The 19,058-nt window shown below is 35.8% G+C and overlaps 1 protein-coding gene across 6 annotated transcripts in view; it reads left to right on the top strand.

Moving 5' to 3' along the window:
- The window catches only part of PPP2R5C (protein phosphatase 2 regulatory subunit B'gamma), a 75,986-nt gene that overhangs the window by 34,854 nt on the left and 22,074 nt on the right, over positions 1-19,058 (top strand). For all 6 annotated transcript variants that reach the window (XM_081935677.1, XM_081935675.1, XM_081935680.1 and 3 more), the window contains 8 exons: positions 6,030-6,229; positions 8,324-8,434; positions 9,920-10,012; positions 10,099-10,229; positions 13,955-14,014; positions 14,397-14,505; positions 16,861-16,914; positions 18,551-18,721. In XM_081935677.1, coding sequence (XP_081791803.1) covers positions 6,030-6,229; positions 8,324-8,434; positions 9,920-10,012; positions 10,099-10,229; positions 13,955-14,014; positions 14,397-14,505; positions 16,861-16,914; positions 18,551-18,721 — 929 coding nt within the window. The remainder of the gene's footprint in view (positions 1-6,029; positions 6,230-8,323; positions 8,435-9,919; positions 10,013-10,098; positions 10,230-13,954; positions 14,015-14,396; positions 14,506-16,860; positions 16,915-18,550; positions 18,722-19,058) is intronic.

Raw genomic sequence — 19,058 nt, 5'->3', positions numbered from 1 at the left:
CAAAGAAGGCGGAGCAAAGGTCTACCCCGTTCTACCGCAAGCCCTCGTACTGAACCCAGGAACAGGAAGCTCAGCAGAGTAGGTGCTCTTCCCCCAGGTCAGAGAAGCAATCTGAGTGCAACTACAATAGGGACAGATCCCACTTCCAACTACAGAGTAAGCGGCCCTTTCGAGGGGGAGGTGGGCACCCTTACCGCCGGGGCAAATAGGTCAAGCTCGACCCCACTCATTGGCGGTCACCTGGCTCTTTTCTCCGAGGCCTGGGGCGGAGATTTCCTCGGATGCTGGGGTGATCAGCATGGTCACACATGGGCTTCACCTAGAGTTGTTCTCCAGGCCCCCGAACTTCTTCCGCCCATTTCCCCCATCTCAAAATATAGACAAACGCAGGTGGATGCGTCAGGCTATTAAGCATCTGTTTGACATTGTCGCAATAGAACCGGTCCCCTCGGACCAGGTGGGTCGGGGATTCTATTCAAACTTGTTTCTTGTGCCAAAAGCCTCAGGGGGGGAGGTTGGAGAGCTATTCTCGACTTGAAGTTCTTGAACCAATATCTAGTTTACCACAAGTTCAAGATGGCCTCACTTAAGTCCATTTTGGCGGGCATATAGGAGGGGGACTACATGGCATCTATAGACCTCACGGAGGGTTATCTCCATATCCCCATCCTCCCGGACGTAGGCGTTTCCTCCGGTTCTCATATCTGGGGCGCCATTACCAATACAGGGCTTTGCCTTTCGGGTTGTCTTCGGCACCCAGGTCATTCACCAAGGTGCTGGAGGTAGTGGCGGCATACCTAAGGGGCTTCCCCATTAGATTGCATTGCTACCTGGATGACGGCCTCGTCCAGGGGACATCCCCCTAGTCCAGGGGTGTCCAAACTTGGGAACTTTAAAACTTGTGGACTTCAACTCCCAGAATTCCCCAGCCAGCCATGCTGGCTGGGGAATTCTGGGAGTTGAAGTCCACAAGTCTTAAAGTTCCCAAGTTTGGACACCCCTGCCCTAGTCAGACGAAGGCGGACCTTCTGCATGTCATAGACACCCTTCAACAGTTAGGTTTTTCTATTAACTTTGAAAAGAGTTCTCTCACCCCATCCACAAGGATACTTCATTTAGGGGCGGTTATAGACTCACGTGCAGGGAAGGTTTTCCTCTCCCCAGACCATAGGTTCAGTTTGGTTAAAATGGTTAAGCAGGTCCGCAGGGACCGTTATGTTCCTATAGCCCTTCTCTCCAGTTTGTTGGGAAAACTCATATCCTGCATCGAGGTAGTACCGTGGGCACGGTTGCACGCCAGGACTCTGCAATGGCGACTCATACCATTCCGGAGGGCCAATACCAGCAGCTCTCAGGCCAAGGTCGAGGCCACCTCTCAGGTACTGATTTCCCTCAAGTGGTGCCTGTCCCTAGCCTTGTTCAAAGAGTGCGAGTTCATGTTTGTGGTATATGTTTCATATTCTGATCGGAATAGAAGTTGGTGTCCACAATTCCAAGGTAGTGGCCTAAAGTGGAAGTTGAAAAAATATCTTAGAAAGAAGATCATGAAAAATCACTTCCATAATATTGGCAATAAATCACATAACTGCAGTTACTTGGAGCTGAACTTAACTTGTTGGAATCTTTATTTTTCACTTTTTGCTACACATGCAGTTCTTTTAAAAGACAGTGTTGGCTCTACCGCTGTCTTTAATGATTAACGTGCAATCCTTACTTAAAATACCGTGTTTCCTCAAAAATAAGACAGGGTTTTATTTTTATTTTTATTTTCTTTTGATCCCCGAAATAAGCGCTTGGCCTTATTTTTGGGGAGGTCTTATTATTTTGAGGTGCAGGAGCAGCGAGTGTGGTCACCTCATGGCTGCTGCTGTGTTGCAATATGTTCGGGGAAGGCTTATTTTAGCACATGCGCTCAAAAAACGGATTGGGCTTATTATCCGGGGAGGTCTTGTTTTTGGGAAAACGGTAAGATAATAAGGATTATTCAATATCATTTACACAGAATTTGATGCAACTGGGGAACCCAGAGTGGGATGGAGCCCATTAAATGGCTCATGTTATCTGCTGTTGCTGGGGTGGCGGGGGTGGCGGGTGGTTTTATTATATTATACTATATTAATTTATTTGATTCTTTTTATTAGGTTTATTGTTTTAAATGTGGTTTTATATTCTGTAAGATGCCTTGAGTTGCCATGAGTGAATAGGTGGCTATATAAATTCAATAAATAAATAAATAAATAATATCTTACAATTCTTTGAAGAATAGTAAACATTTATTCAATTTCCATCAATCAGTCTGATGTAGGAAGACTATCATCAGTTGTATTTTGATTGTGTATGCTCAGGAATACAGTGATTGTTCACACTCTCAAGAAATAGTCACAGGGATGGATGGCAAAGCAGTCAAACATATGAAAGAAGCATGACAAAACAGCCCTTTTGTACGTGTGGTATGATATCAACTTAGCAACAAAGGAGAAATTTCCTGACAGTTAGAGCAATTAATCAGTGGAACAACTTGGCTTCAGACGTTGTAAATGCTCCAACATTCAAAGTTTTAAAGAAGAGATTAGATAACCATTTGTCTGAAGTGGTGTAGGGTTTCCTGCCTAAGCAAGGGATTGGACTAGAAGACCTCCAAGGTCCCTTCCAACTATGTTATTCTATTCTATCACATAATTGAAAGGGTGGGATTGATGGCACAATGTATATTTTTATCATCCTAGCGAAAGCAGTAAGTCCTGAAATCACTGCTGAGTAGTCATTTTTTGTACCCATTTTGCCATCCTTTTAATAATACAGTTAGTTGTTTAAATAAAACATTATTTGTGGAGTGTTGTTTTTAGTTAATATTAAATTAGACCATCTTGTATACAGATGCTATACCATACAAGTTATTCTGGGTTTGGGCCCAACATAAATTATATTCATAATAAACAGCCAAAAGCACAATAACAAAGCATAATGTATGGTACAGTAAATTGGATCTACTAATAATTTTCCATGATGTTTTATTATTATAATTGAAAATGTTGCCCTAATATTTCCTTAAACTGAATGTGCAAACTCAATTTTAGCAATTTATGTTACAAGAATAATATTTGCATTAAACAATGTTTGGAAAGATGTGAAGAACACTTTAATTTCATTTTAAATTTCTGAAAATAAAGTTGATAATTTTGTCTAAACCTAAGTTATTTGATCAAAATATATTGAATAAAATCATGATGGGGTCACACAATAAGCTAGGTTAAACCAAATCAACAATACAATTTAAAGTGATGTATTAACACTAGTTTCTCTTTATATTTAAGGATCTCAGAGCAAGCCAGTTGTCATAAGAATGGTATTCTGTTCATAAATAGCTATCATTTAGCACCTTCTCTGTGATTACTAAACTCTTTGCTATCACTGGTCTCCTAGTAACAATGACGAAAGCAGCAACTGAATTTCACTTAGCATTGTATCTCTACTTGTCTGTGCTCCTATGCTAAGTTAGTCTCGGACATGTTAAACCACAGCATTAAATATCTAAAATCTGAACATACAATAACAAACCCTTTTAATGCAATGTTTAATTGCCTTTTAAGTGTTTAATCACTTAATATTAATCTTAAAGTCATCAGATACCCACTATAGTTTTGTCTTCTATTTATGCTTGAAGCCATCAGCATAGGAAATATATTTCCTGCAATTTTAGAAAATACGTTCTTTCAAATCTTTTCATTTTAAGCATGCAAGGCAGATTAGAATCTTCATGTTTATTTCTTATTAATATATTCTTATACAATAATTATCTCTAATGTCTTACTTAAAGTCCTATTCATGACTTTATTTAAAAGTAATGTAAGGGTGTATTGTAAAAGGTGTTTTTACTTATTGGAATAAATTAGTAAATTGCATTGGTAGATTACAAATTCAAATCGATGATGTAATTTCCATAAATGTCGGTTGTATAAAAATATTTTCCTAGCTTAAAAAAAAAGAAATAGATCAAAAGGCTTAGGAAAAGCCTTTGAGGAAATTTTGGCAAATGTATTAGTGGTAGGTTTTTTTTTTCCTGATCTCCTTTCAAAATAATAATGTTTATACAACCTATCCTTGTAGTTCCAAAATGCATTAGGAATACTGCCTTATGGCTAGACACAGGATTGAATGCCAGAGCCTTGTATTTGTCAGCTCCGGCCAGCTCAGAGGCCTGGAACTGCCATTCAGGGGAGAAGACTGGGCCAGCTGCCAAGACTCACCGTCCCACCTACACAAACTGAAGAAATTCATGCTAACAATCCATGATTAATTGCTGGGTGGTTTCACTCTGCGTCACAAGGTGAAGGGTGTGTGCAGGTGTGGGGTGTGGCTTATCTTAATTACCAATGTAGCTATAAAAGGTGGTGGGAAGCACAGGGTGGCAGCTCTGACAATGTATTCATTGCCTTAGTGCTTTATTGGTCAGTTCCCGCCGAAGGAAGAATACAAACTGCATTTACAAACTGTTTCTCTGTTTGGCTGGTTTCATTAACCCTTCGGAACCTGACAGTATTATCTCATTAATTTCTGGTTAACATTTTTTCCCTTTGGTTCTAGTCTGAATGGTTCTCAAAGACCATTTTAAATCAACTTGGCTTAACAAAATTTTAGATTCCATGTCTTCTACTGGAGATTGCCTATTACAATTTGAAAATGCCAGGAATCACCTTAAGCAGAATAGCTAGGATATTGATTTCCAAACTAGTCTAAGTCTAGCATCCAATCCTCCCAGTCTGTGGATTTTTATCAAATGGGCATGTGCCATCATCTTATCATTCCTCCATTCTAATTCTGAAATTTACCAGGCCTTAATGATAGCCAAGTTAAATGCACTACTCTCCATACTCCCATGGGGGCTTTTTAAAAACACCCCTGTACATCAATGCCTATTACCACGTAGGAACAACTCCATCGAGCCTGTGAACCACATATTCTTTTGTAGTTTGTTTTTTACAGAGAATGCCAGGTGACATTTTTATTCTAAATAAATACTTGCCAGAAACTACAATGCTTACGTCTTGTTGTTTCTTCTTCCTCCTCCTCCTTTTTCTTTTTCTTCTTCCTTTTCTTCTTCTTTCTCCTTCCTCCTCCTCATATTTTGATACTTTAGCTTCATGTCTGAGTGATGTATGGCGATTAAAACAACAGCAAGTCCATTTTTCTCCCATGGATATAACAGATCATCATGGCTGAGTTCTTCTGTAATATTGCCACAGCATTTTGCTGCTGGTTTCAGTGAATGTCCTAACATTTTATTAGGGGGGAACATAATAGCAGTATTCTAGTATTTGAGAGGCTGCCACAAAAGGGGGGGAGGGGTTAGTTTATTTTCCAAAGCACCAGACAGTAAGACAAGAAACAGTGGGTGAAAACTAATCAAGGAAAGAAACAACCTGGAATTAAGGAGAAACTTCTTAACAGTGAGGACAATTAACCAGTAGAACAGCTTGCCTTCAAAAGTTGTGGGTGCTTATTCACTGGAGGTTTTTAGGAGACTGGGCAGTCACTTGCCTGAAATGGTATAGGGTCTCCTGTTTAAGCAAGAGGCTGGACTAGAAGACCTTCTGATCGATTTATATTATTTTGCTAACTCTGTGTTGAGTACAGTCCTTTCTGAAGGAGCTTTCAAATGCTGAGTTTTGACAGATATACATAAAACAGGCAATGTTTTTTATGGATATGAGAGTGTTCTATGTGATGGGTATAACAAATATCAACTTTCTAGGTCAGGTAAAAGAATGTTAAATTGGATGGGCATCAAATTTCAGGTTAGCTGATGTATATTGATGTATATTGTAAATGATGACTATTTCATCTATTACCAAATACCAGTTGGAATTAGAGGAATAAACCCAGGGAAAGAGGATTATGGTGTATATTTATAAGCATTAAACAAAGTGTCAACAGTTGAATGAGTTTGTCTTCAGTAAATCTTGTTATATTCACTATAATGCAAAGATTTACAAGCAAAAAAAGTATAACAATTTTAAAAATATTTTCAGATGTTCCCCCCATTGAGCAAGAAAAGCTTTTTATCCAGAAACTACGACAATGTTGTGTCCTTTTCGACTTTGTTTCTGATCCACTAAGTGACCTGAAGTGGAAAGAAGTAAAGCGAGCAGCTTTAAGTGAAATGGTAGAGTACATCACGCATAATCGCAATGTAATTACTGAGCCCATTTACCCAGAAGTAGTACATATGGTAAGTTGTTTAAAATTAAATATACAATTTTTAAAACCCTTCCTTTTGACTTATTCTGCTAAACAGATTTCTCATATGTAACAATAACAGAAGAGGCTTGGCTTTTGGAAACATATAGTATTGTACAATCAGATACGTACTAAATAATTAACTTCTAATAACAGTTTATGTTCAGTTATTATTCAGAAGAGTGGACTGTTTATTTTGATCCTATAGATCCTATTCTTAATTTTATTAGAATTTGCATGGTTCATAGATATGTTCTAAATTTATCATAAATGCAAAGTGAATGTTTAAGCTTAACATTCACCCTGCTCTTCTTCAACTGCAGTAGTATATTAGGAGAAGTTAAGGTTGGGAGACTTGCTTGCAAAATAAATAAATAAATAAATAACATATGCATTTATTGAAATGACTATTAGAATGTAGCTTTATAACTAGCATAGTGGCATTGAGGTCCCACTTCAGATTGCTCTCAGCCCAATTCCGTGATAAAGAACAACATTTTAGATGGACGTTCTTTCTTTTCTGGGAAAATCATTTATTGCAATTCAATTTGTGAAGAGACACTGCAACTTCTCTCTGAATAACATACAAGTAGCCTAAATGTGAGGAAATGACCAAGATATTGAGCCCAGGTGGCGCAGTGGTTAGAGTGCAGTACTGCAGGCTACTTCAGCTGACTTCTGGTTACAGTTTGGCAGTTTAAATCTCACAGTTTAAGGCTCAAGGTTGACTCAGCCTTCCGTCCTTCCAAGGTCGGTAAAATGAGGACCCAGATTGTTGGGACAATATGCTGACTCTGTAAAACCACAGAGAGAGCTGTAAAAGCACTATGAATTGGTATATAAATCTAAGTGCTATTGCTATCCCAAACATTGAAAATGGTTCCTTGAGTTTCACATGTCTCCAATAGCAGTCTGACAGATTATTTTGAATAATTTCTGAACAGTTTTCATAGGTGATCTCACGCAGGGCACTTTTAAAGAACCTGTGTATTACAACAACCATAAATTATTTTGATATCAATGTAGACAGATGCTCTTTGTCTGGGAAGTGGTGAGGTACTAACTAGAGCTAGCAGAGAAAGGTTTTCATACTACCAGTGCTTGGGCACATTGGATTCAAAACAATTCTCCATCTTCCAGACTGTTCTTAAATGGACAACATAGTTCAATTCAACCTAAATTATATATCGGGAATAAGCAACCTGCAAACCACATACTGCATTGAGCTTCTAGTTAATGCCCCCTAGAGATCTACTATCATATTGCCAAAATTTAGCAATGATGTGACTTTTCTTTGGAGGGTATGACGCTGGAACAAAAAGATGGAATCCATTCGTTCAAACATTAAACTCAGAAGAGCTTCAAGATGCTCACTTTCTACGGTTGATGTAGAGTAGAAAGCCACTACTAAGTCACTGATACACTGCAGTTCAAAACTTAATAAATTTTATTAGGAAGATGATCTAGGGATAATTTTTGAAGATTGTGGATCTTCATCTGCCATTTTTTATGTAATTATTACCTACAAATTCATATTAAAATGATATTTTAACCAAGGAGTTTCCATACTACAACTTTCTTACACCAATAGATGGAGTGCTGCCCTCAATAAGTGCTGTTCTAATGAGCACAAGAATAATTCTTAATATGAATTAACTTTAGAGGAAAAAGATATTTTGTGCAAGAAAATTTGAAACAGATCATTAGCAAAATCTTTCAATATTTTTTTTAGCAAATCGATGTAGCTGCCCACCTCACAAAACATGACTTTGGGTGGTGCACAAATAATGTATCACTTTGTATGATAAATTATACTTTTCTTCTAGTTAACTGTTCTAAATTTACATTTCAATTTCATTTTTTCTAAATTGACATTTTCCTCTTAAGATTCTGGGTTGTTTACCCCCCCCCCTTAATAAATTAGAATTTTCTGAGAAACTTCTTAAAAGAAAAGTTTCTGTAATAGAGGAGAAACTATCATACATTTGTATTTGCTTAGTTGTTTTTAAAAAATATTTATGCAAGAACATATTTTTTAAAATTGGTTTTTTTCAAAATACTTTTGCTTAATCAGGTGTGATTTTAGTTTGCAGTTAACATGTTTCGCACACTACCCCCTTCGTCCAATCCAACGGGAGCAGAATTTGACCCGGAGGAAGATGAACCAACTTTAGAAGCTGCCTGGCCTCACTTACAGGTAGAACTGAAATACATACTTTCACTCTAACTCGGGAATGGCAAAATTAGTCCAAACTGTGGAATGAACATGTAAATCTAGATATTGATTTTTTTTTTCATCTGGTTGGGTCTAAAATCTGCATATTAATGTATACTAGCACTGCTGTTTCATTATGCAGTTAGATTAATGTTTAAATAAATAAAACAGCATGTTTTAATGCAATATATAATCTTAATAAGATTATAATTTTGAGATTTAAGGTTTAAACATAGGTAAGATTTGTGGCACCTATGGTTCATTGAACAGAAGGTATAAATGCAATTGTAAACATTCATATAATTTTAAGTAAAATAGTATTTTGGGTTTCACATCAAACCCACTGATCCGCTGTGAGACTCTATGATTAAAAGGTCAACCTTTTTTCTCTTCCCATCGTTACTTTTCTCTTTAGACAAATTTTCCTAAACTGGCATCTTCCAGATTTGTTGAAATTACAGTTTCCAAAGGTTTTTAACTTAATAATGAATACCCTTTCTAGCTCTGAATTCTGGAATTTCTAATCCCAGTATCTCTGGCATGTGTCAGGTAGTAAATTCACACTAAGTATAGTAGCTATTAAATTTTTACATAAAATACATTGGGAAATCCATCTAGCTTTTATTTATATATAATTTTTTCTCACATATTTGTTAAAACCAATTCCAGCACATCGCAGATACATGTATTGACCTTAGTTAAACCTCTGTTGGAGAATGTACATTTTTGCATTCATCTTCCAACATTTTATCTACAATTCAGAATAGTCATTGCATGTTAATTGGCTCAGAATGCAAACATTGTGAAATCAATATAGTAAATATTTATTGGGAAATGCTCAATTTGTTATGAACAACTTCTTGCCAAGCCTGCGTAAAATGGTTCAAGATGATTTATGGTCTAAAGGAAAACAAAACAGAAGAACATAGAAAGCTGAAGGAATTGCACGTACAGGTAGTCCTCAACTTATGACCACAATTGAGCCCAAAATTTATGTTGCTAAGTGAGAAAATTGTTAAGTAAGTTTTGGTCCATTTTATGACTTTTCTTGCCACATTTGTCGTAAATCACTGTAGTCGTTAAATTAGTAACATGGTTGTTAAGTGATTCTGGCTTCTCCATTGACTTTGCTTGTCAGAAAATCACAAAAGGGGATCACATAAGTCCAGGACACTGCACTTGTCATAAATGTGAGTCAGTTGTGAAGAATTCGAATGTAAATCACATGACCATGGGAACGCTACAATGGTCATAAGTGTGAAAATGGTCATAAGTCACTTTTTTCAATGCCATTGTAACTTCAAACAGTGACTAAATGAACTGTTATAAGTCGAGGACTACCTGTTGATATGATTTTGGGTCTTTCTTGGAAAGTGTTTAAAACTTAGTATTGTCTTTAACAGCTTTTCAAAATTCAAGTTGATTTATATTGTAAAACTAATTTTTATTTTTGTGGATCTTTTTCAGCTTGTATATGAATTTTTCTTAAGGTTTTTAGAATCTCCAGATTTCCAACCTAATATAGCTAAGAAATATATTGATCAGAAGTTTGTATTGCAGGTGAGGTTAAAAAAGAATATATCTTCAAACTTTAAGTTTCATTTAATTTGAAATGGATTAAGCAAATAAATATTCATCTTTTGCAGCTTTTAGAGCTTTTTGACAGTGAGGATCCTCGTGAAAGAGATTTTCTTAAGACTACTCTGCACAGAATATATGGAAAATTCTTAGGCCTAAGAGCTTACATCAGGAAGCAAATTAACAACATATTTTATAGGTATGTCTATATTCTGTGCTGATGTTCAGTAATAGGTAAAGTATTTTAATCATGTTACAACTTTTTTGATAGAAGACAAAAAATTTCTTAAAATCAAACAAGTATAAAATTCATTAAATGTCTGGTCAATACCAAAGCTAGTAATGTAATTTTCTTTCTAAAAGGCAGGTCAAAGCATTTTTTATTTACTTAAAATTGGAGTTCCATGACTTTTAACAATACTGTATTACCGCATTTTGGTATGTGAATTCATAGCAGGATATTTTTTTATGTATAGAAGATATGTATAGACAGTGTATTGCAAAAGGTAATGAAAACAGCCAAACAGAGAAACGGTTTGTAAATGCAGTTTGTATTCTTCCTTCGGCACTAACTGACCAACAAAGCACTAAGGCAATGAACAAATTGTCAGAGCTGCCACCCGGTGCGCCCCACCACCTTTTATAGTTACTTAGTAATTAGGATAACCTGCACCTCGCGCGTGCGCATACCCATCCCTTTGTAACCCAAAACAAACACCCTGACAATTAATCGTGGATTGTTGTCAGTCAGTTATCACTAACTTTGTAGATTTACTCAGCTGTTTGTATAGGAGTGAAGCCTGGCAGCTGGCCCGGGTTTCTCCCCTCAACTGCAGCTCCAGGCCTCTGGGCTGGCCAGAGCTGACAATCATCCCATCAATGTCCCTTGTTTGAAAAAGATTTAAACTGAAATGGGATATACAACTGACTTAATTATTTATAAGGGTTACATTCTAGTTTTCAACTAAAGATAATAGTCACATTATAATTAGGAGGTTAGGTTCTGGAAAGCTAATGCCTCAATTACAAGATTTGATTAGGATAAAGATAAATCTTTTCCAGCTTTTACTTTGGAATGGCCTTAACTATCTGTCTGGTTCCAGTGTCTTCAAATGAGTCATCTAGCATTTAAAAAGCTGCAGAAACAAGGTTGACTAAACTTGAAATTTTATCACACAAAAATTGTTGGGCCCTATTTGCACATTATTAATAGACTCTAACTCAGAAACCAAACAAATTAAATACTGTATTATTAAATCAATGCAGAATGTAAATGTTGTAATAGTATGCAACAATGGGACTTTCAATAGAAGAACATGAAAATTAAATCAAATGTCGTAGAGAAAACTAATATGTTTTAGCATTGATATATTGCTCCAGTTCTGATTGTTAAAGTAGACCATTTTCTAACAAATATAATGATCAGTTCAGATTATTCTTCCATCTTTGGCAACAATGTTCTAACAATTCTAGAAAATTATATATACTAGAATGAAACAAAATTTAGAAGTTATATTTCTTCTTCAACCTGCAATATTAAATTTTTCCCATATATTCCCACAAAATATTCTGACTTTTAAAGCTAACTACTGATTTTTTTATAACTAACCAATGAAACCCTAAAAAGCTTTAATAGCCAACATTATATAAAATAGCCTTTGGTATATGACAAAAAAAATAATTCTATAATTTTAAAAACTCTTAAGTGAAATAGTAACTCCTGTAGTAAAATTTGCCACAGATATATATCAGCATGTTACCACAAATGTTTCCATAAAGAAAACATTATTTTTGCAGCAATAACAGAAAAAACTACTTAGGTTTCAATTTGTAAAAAAAATCTCTTTGATATATACATTTTAGATCTTAACTTTTCATGAAAGAATTAAAATTGTTCAAAATAATGAGAGGACTCAAGATGATTTAGAATAGAAGAAAAAGAAAAAAATAACTATATTCAGCACCTCAAAGCATACTTATATATATTAAAAATAAAAATGGAAATAAAAATAGGAAACATTGCCATAGCCATAGAAATAAAGAAAAAACCCTAAAAGGCAAAAGCAATATAATAAAGCCTCCCAAAAATGACCTGTGGACAAGATGAACTTATAGTATATTAATTACCCTTCATTTTCTCTTTCCCACTGAGCTGCTCAAAAACTGTAATTGAATTGTTTATTTAAAAATGGTAAACAAAAATGTTACTTAAATCTTCTAGTGCAGTGATGGCTAAACTTTTTCTCCTCACGTGCTGAAATCATGCACACGTGCCCACACCCATAATGCAATGCGCCCCGCCCACCTATGCATGTGCGCCTGCCCCCCATGCTCCCTCCACCCCCTGCGCATGTGTTGAAACCCCTCGCAGTCCCCCACGCATGCACACGACCCCCTGTGCCCCATTTTGGGCCAGCAGGTCTCTCTGAAGCCTTCTGGGACCAAAAACAGGCCACAGGGGGGACGCCGCACTCCCTCCACCCCCTCTGCATGTGTGTGTGAGACCCCCTGCCCCCATGTATTCCCACATGATGCTCCTGCGCATGCAAGTGCGTCTCCTGCATGCATGGCAGAGACTCGAAAATCAGCTGGCTGGTGAGAGGCACATGCGCATGCACGGTGGAGCTGAGCTGGGTGATGGCTCACATGGCCGTAGAGAGGGCTCCACGTGTGCCATAGGTTCACCATCACAGTTCTAGTGAATTTTGAGGTTTGGGGAGGAAATATGCCTCAACAGGGGGGGGAAAGCCCTCTTCCTTCTATTTTGCCTGTCAGGGAAGAATTATCCCCATCAGCATAAGTTAACTCCTAGTTTGTGGCTGTTACAAGGCTAGTTCCTGAGAAACTTGCTCTCTGCTGATAGATTATTATTTATGTGGTTCACATGCTATTAACTCCAGAGCTTCCATTAAATGAAGAAAGCCAAGATAGTTATCAAACATTGAACTATATTTGTAATGCAGTCAATAAGCAGAAGTTATAGTAGATGTGCTAAACAATGATATACTCCAACAAAAGTTAATTCTCAGTTAAAAGGAAATGAAAAAGCTTCAGAAAAATTTGAATTGAATTTCATGAAAACAGACTTTACAAAAATTCAAAAAAATGCATTCTGGTACACTAAGATGAGCTTTTACAGATTCAAGATCACTTATGGAGGAAGAAGCTCAGAATTTTCTATCTTCATTATATTGCTGACGAGAAGCTTCTTGTAGACATTGCTGAGAACCATCTCAGTGAATCAATTCCAGCTCTGTTGAAATTAATGCAATATGCTAGGTTTCATCCAGATTTCAACCTTTATCATGTCCAATTGTAATGAAGATATTTAGGAGGATCTTAGCTCTCTCGAAAATCAAAACTGCTGGAATATACAAGTAAAAGCCTAATGATGTTCCCCGATTTGCCTTCCAAAATAGTTAGCAAATAAAAAGAATTTAATCAAATTTGTGAAACGGCAAAACAGTATTTTTCTTTATCCTATGGTGTGTTGGTTTTTTTGTTTGCCTTTGTTGAAAACCAATCTTAATGTAGTTGCCAAATATTTAAGGATAGGGGTTGAAGTGCATTCTGAATGCAATAATAGACCTCCCAGTATGTAAGTTTCAAACTACCCCATAAAATGGGGCAAAACTCATTTAACAAATGTCACACTTAACAACAGAAATTTTGGATTCAGTTGTGGTTGTAAGTCAAGGACTACCTGTATCAGCCAGCCAGATATACAGCTATTTATGCTATGTCTTCATTTAGCACATGCTTTACTTTTGCAAAGAGGGTGAGTAACAATAAAAATTCTGAATCTACAAATAGGCACAATATGGTTTTAAATTGATGAAAGTAAGTTATGTTAGTGCCTTTTATCCAACTAAGCATATTGTTGAATACATTGCACCATTGATGATAATGAATTTGTTTTCCCAGGTTTATTTATGAGACAGAACATCACAATGGCATAGCAGAATTACTGGAAATATTGGGAAGGTAAACTGCTTAATAGTTATGCTTCATAATCAATACTGCTGCTGTAACTTAAATCTTTCTGGGTTTTATAAAATGGATCTTGGACTGAACAAAACAATAAACATTTTGCATAGCTTCTGTCAGTTATAACTGAAAAAGTCTGTCACTGGAATTGGAGTAGCAAAATGGGGTAGTGCTTTACCATTACAGAAATCTGGGAAATAATTCCTAAATTATTGTCTATTTGTATTTGTAAGCTATTTGAGAAGTCTATCAAAAACATTTGAATGAAAGCATATCGTAATGCTAATGGAAGAATATGTTTTTCTTTTTTAAAAAAATGAAATTCAAATGCAGCAATGCGATAGATTTTCTAATTCTAAAACACTTTTTTCTTCTTCAGTATAATCAATGGATTTGCCTTACCACTAAAAGAAGAGCACAAAATTTTCCTTCTCAAAGTATTACTACCTTTGCACAAAGTAAAATCACTCAGTGTCTATCATCCACAGGTAAATAGTTTGATGTGTACTTTTTGTTTTCATATTATTCATAAATTACATAACTGCACATTTTAAGTAGGAAACTATGAGATAAAGAAAATGATTTTTAATCCTGAAAACGTATGTTTTCTTAGGGTTTTTTTTTAACTTAATGGTTAAATTGCTTTGTTTAAGTTGAAGATTTTTAAATTTCAAATATTTTAGGCTTTCTTACGAACACTGCTAAAATAGATGAATATGCACTTCTTGGATAAGTAGTAAAATGCTTCTTTGTGAGTATTTATTTGAGTATTTTCTCTGTCCTTAGTCCTTAAAAATAAATTAGAAGAGCAGTGCAGTGATCTAGAGGTGAAGATGCTTGCCTCCCACTTGGAATGTTAAGAGTTCAATCTTAGGCAGTGACAGATGTTTCTCAATTATGGTCCAAAGAGAAAATATCTACTGCAAACTCCACATAGATGTCAGGAAGAGCATCTGGCCGGTAAACAGTCAACTCAATTCAGTCGCCCTGACTCCAGCCCAATAAAAAGGATTACAGAGTCGTAAAAAGAAAAAAAAATCTGCAATAACTGGCATGGCATTTTTCTAACAAGAAGCAAAGTGATGTGCATTTTTCTACAGACACAGTTTCATGTTCTAATGATTACTTGTAGAATATCATTGATATTGTAACCTTCAGTAGTGTTTCATACAGCTTCATTTATTTGAATAACGTAGGTTACTACTGCTTCATTGGGGAACACACCTCACTTGAAGTGATAGAAGTTCATTATGTGATTATAAAGAAATATGCTTCATCTAGTGGAGTACAGAAATCAAAATCTTGGCATGTTAGTAGCTACAACTTGGTAGGAGTAGAGTGTGGAGTCTAGTGTAGAAATTCAGGTAAGATTAATGCCCCAAATTGATCCGTTGCTAGTAAGAACATAATTAACAGTACTACTTAATGAACAGTACTATATTTATTTATATAACAGTAGAGAAAGAAATTGAAATAAATGCCTAGTATTTTTTTTTAAAAATAATTTTATTCTCTACCTGTGGATTATATGAGTTCAGACAGGCATGGAAAGTAGCATCTCCTGCCATATATGTGATTTCCACTTCAGCATTGTTAGATTTGCTCTACCTGTGTTCTAAGATTTTTGTGTGATCTGCTGTTTTGTGTGAATGTGCATTGAAATATAATACAATATCTTATAGTCTGATGAAATAGATAAGCATAATAATAGAAGACTCAGAAAGGTACTTTGTATGTGAAAACTAAATTTCTCAATTCAAGCTTTAATTGTCACAGTTAATGCAGCATTGAAATGTCTAGAACAGTGATGGCGAATCTTTTTCTTACATCGTGCCACAAATGTGCGCTATCATGCATGCACATGTACCCACACCAATTCAATCCTCACCCACCCACCTGCGCATGCATGCACGACCCCTCTCCCACGCATGCATGCACAACCTCTCCCCAGGCTCCGGAGGCTTTCCTGAAACCTGGGGAGGGCAAAAAAGGCCCCAACAAGCCAACCGGAAGTTTGAGAACAAACTTTTGGTTGGCCCATTGGGCCTGTTTTTCGCCCTCCCCAGCCTCTGGAGGCTTTCCTGAAGCCTAGGGAGGGTGAAAACGGGCCTCTGGAAGGCCGAAAAACAGCTGGCTGGAGCACGCATGCCCTCTGGAGCTGATGGCTGGCATGCCAGCAAATATGGCTCCGTGTGCCACCTGTGGCATGTGTGTCATAGGTTCGGCATCACGGGTCTAGAACCTGGAATATTAAATGAGTTCTATTGTTGTGGTCTGAAGTATACAAACTACTTCATCATATTCAGCCAACTATTTATATATGGGGGTGCATATATATTACTTTCAGGATTAATCTGAATTTTGAGTACTAAGCTACACTCACAATCCCAGAAAAAGAGGGTGCCATGGCAAATACATGTAGTGGCATCACTACATGAGTAGAAGAAAGTTTCCTACTTGACTCATTATCTGGGGCCTCAAAAATGTAACTTTGGAAAAATCTATGCAGTTACGGTACATGTTATTTGTACATGGCATTGCTTTTTGGATATTAAGTCGTTATTTTTTATTTTTCCCAGGCATTTTAAAGAACAATTAATTATTTATGGTTTTAAATTTTTCTCCACTGATGATTTTACTTCTATTTTTTAGATGTTTCTTTATTGTTATTTTTTTCAAACATTCACTAAAAATTTCTCTGAAATTCAGATGATATTTTTTCTTTTGTGCTCTTTTGAGTTTGAAATTCTGTTTTATTTATTCACCCTAGATAAACATTAAATATTAATATGTTAGATTTTTATTGAACCCCAGCTTAATAACATTATCTTCTCTCAATTTAGCTGGCTTACTGCGTAGTTCAGTTTTTAGAAAAGGACAGCACACTTACTGAGCCAGTAAGTCTAGTTTTTCTTCTTCTTTATATTATCTAATTATTTAAACAGCATATTTTAAAAATTGTGATCTTATTACTTAGGCATCTGCAACAGCTAACTTGAACAGTGCACTAGTCATATCATATGTTCACAATAGTACAGCTTGAACAATTTAAACAGAAAGACAATGGGCCTTTAAAAATTATTTAAAATTGAACAATTTGTGGACTGCTTACAGTTAGAGTTTACAGAATAATATCTGTATATATAGTTCTGGTTTTAATCTACTACTATAAAAGTAGTCACATTAATTAGCAGACATAAACACACATATTTCATTTTAAAATTTCTTTTTCTGGATTGCATTGTTTCAGAAGAAAATGGAAATAATAAAAGACACCAGAATAATAAAAGAAATGTTGTTGTTTCATAATTCATTCCCACAAGTACTTTACCTTTATATCATGAACATATTAAATATAAATGTTTTAATCTCTTATTATTTAATCTCTTAATCGCTTAAATGGCAATATAACCCAAATTAGCAATAATCCTTTATTCTTTGGTTTTGTTGTTTATGTTTCTGCATGGAAGCTATATTATTATTATGGGTTTTTACCTCACTGTTGAACCAGTTTTATCTAATGGTTAAGATACTAGATTAGAAATCACGAGACCGTGCGTTTTAGTCCTGCCTTAAGCATGAAAGCTGGCTGGGTGACCTTGGGACAGTAACACTCTCTCACTCACAGTTTTGTTTTGGAAAAAATAGGAGGAGGAGGAGGAGGGAATATTACATCTTCGCCACCATAAATTATTTGTAAACGTAATAAAGGAAAAATACAGATAAATATACATAGAAATAAGTTATGTTTATACAGGCAATAAGCCATTGAGTATTACTTGGATACAGTAGGAACAAGACCCACTTGTTCCAATTAGCTGGCCTGGCCTAATCGCAATGATAGGTATAAGTATAATCTAATCCTGACCTTCCTGGATGGCATTTTAAATTTTTAAATTTTGGGGTATTTTAATTTTTTAAATTGGTTTTAATTATTAGTTAGTTTATGGTACTGTACAGACTGTGTGTTAAAGTTGTTTTTCTCTGGGGCTTTGTGCTTTGTTTTGTTGTCTAGTATATATTTATTGTCTGTACACCGCCCCGAGTCCCTTCGGGGAGAGGGGGCGGTTTATAAATTTAATAAACTAAACTAAACTAAACTAAACTTGCATTATTAGTTACTATTAATTAATTACTGGTTTTAAATACTGTACTATTTGGTGATTTAAAAAAGAATTAATAAAAGACATTTTAATCTCCAGAAGCCCCAATCACTATGCTATTTTTCTCTTAACTGACTTGGGTTTATTTCCTGCACATACACAAAAAAGTTCTAAATAAGAAAATAATAATTTCTCACTTGAATAAACGGTACTCTTTCTTTGAGATCACTCTTTGTGAAAATTTCAAAACTTTGTTCAATCATGTTTGCTGAAGTCAATATTTCTAGCTAACTTGGTCAAAAGATCAAAAGTTTCCTTGTAATGCCCACTGATTATAAGAATATGTATTATATATGGCATTAATGATATATAAGAGTAATATTTGAGGCAAGCAAATAGAAACCTGGATATTTGCATATTTTATTTTCAGGTGGTGATGGCGTTACTCAAATACTGGCCAAAGACTCATAGTCCAAAAGAAGTTATGTTTTTAAATGAATTAGAAGAAATTTTAGATGTTATTGAACCAACTGAATTTGTGAAGGTTATGGAACCTCTTTTCAGGCAGCTAGCAAAGTGTGTTTCAAGTCCACACTTTCAGGTTGGTCACTTTAATACAGTTAATTCTGGGGGGGGGGGGGGGGGTTTAAAAAAATTAACATGGAATGCCAATAGTCAGTTATTAGTCACTTCGAATTACAGGCAGTCTTTAATGACCACTTGTTCAGTAACTATTTGAACTTGCAACAGTGCTGGATGAGTGGTTGTTACAACTGGTCCTTGATGTTCTGAGTGGTGTAGCAGGCCTGCAGTCACATGATTATGATTTGTGTGCTCAGCAAGCAGCTCAGATTTCTGGCCAGAACAGCATCTTGCAGGCAAAAGCTCATGATTTGTGATATTTCTAGCCGGCTTCCCACAAATAAAGACAATGGGGA

Source organism: Natrix helvetica, assembly GCF_964273705.1.
Source record: "Natrix helvetica genome assembly, chromosome: 1".
Lineage (NCBI taxonomy): Eukaryota > Metazoa > Chordata > Lepidosauria > Squamata > Natricidae > Natrix > Natrix helvetica.
The sequence above is the reverse complement of the archived record's forward strand: the minus strand, read 5'-3'. Positions and strand labels throughout refer to the sequence as shown.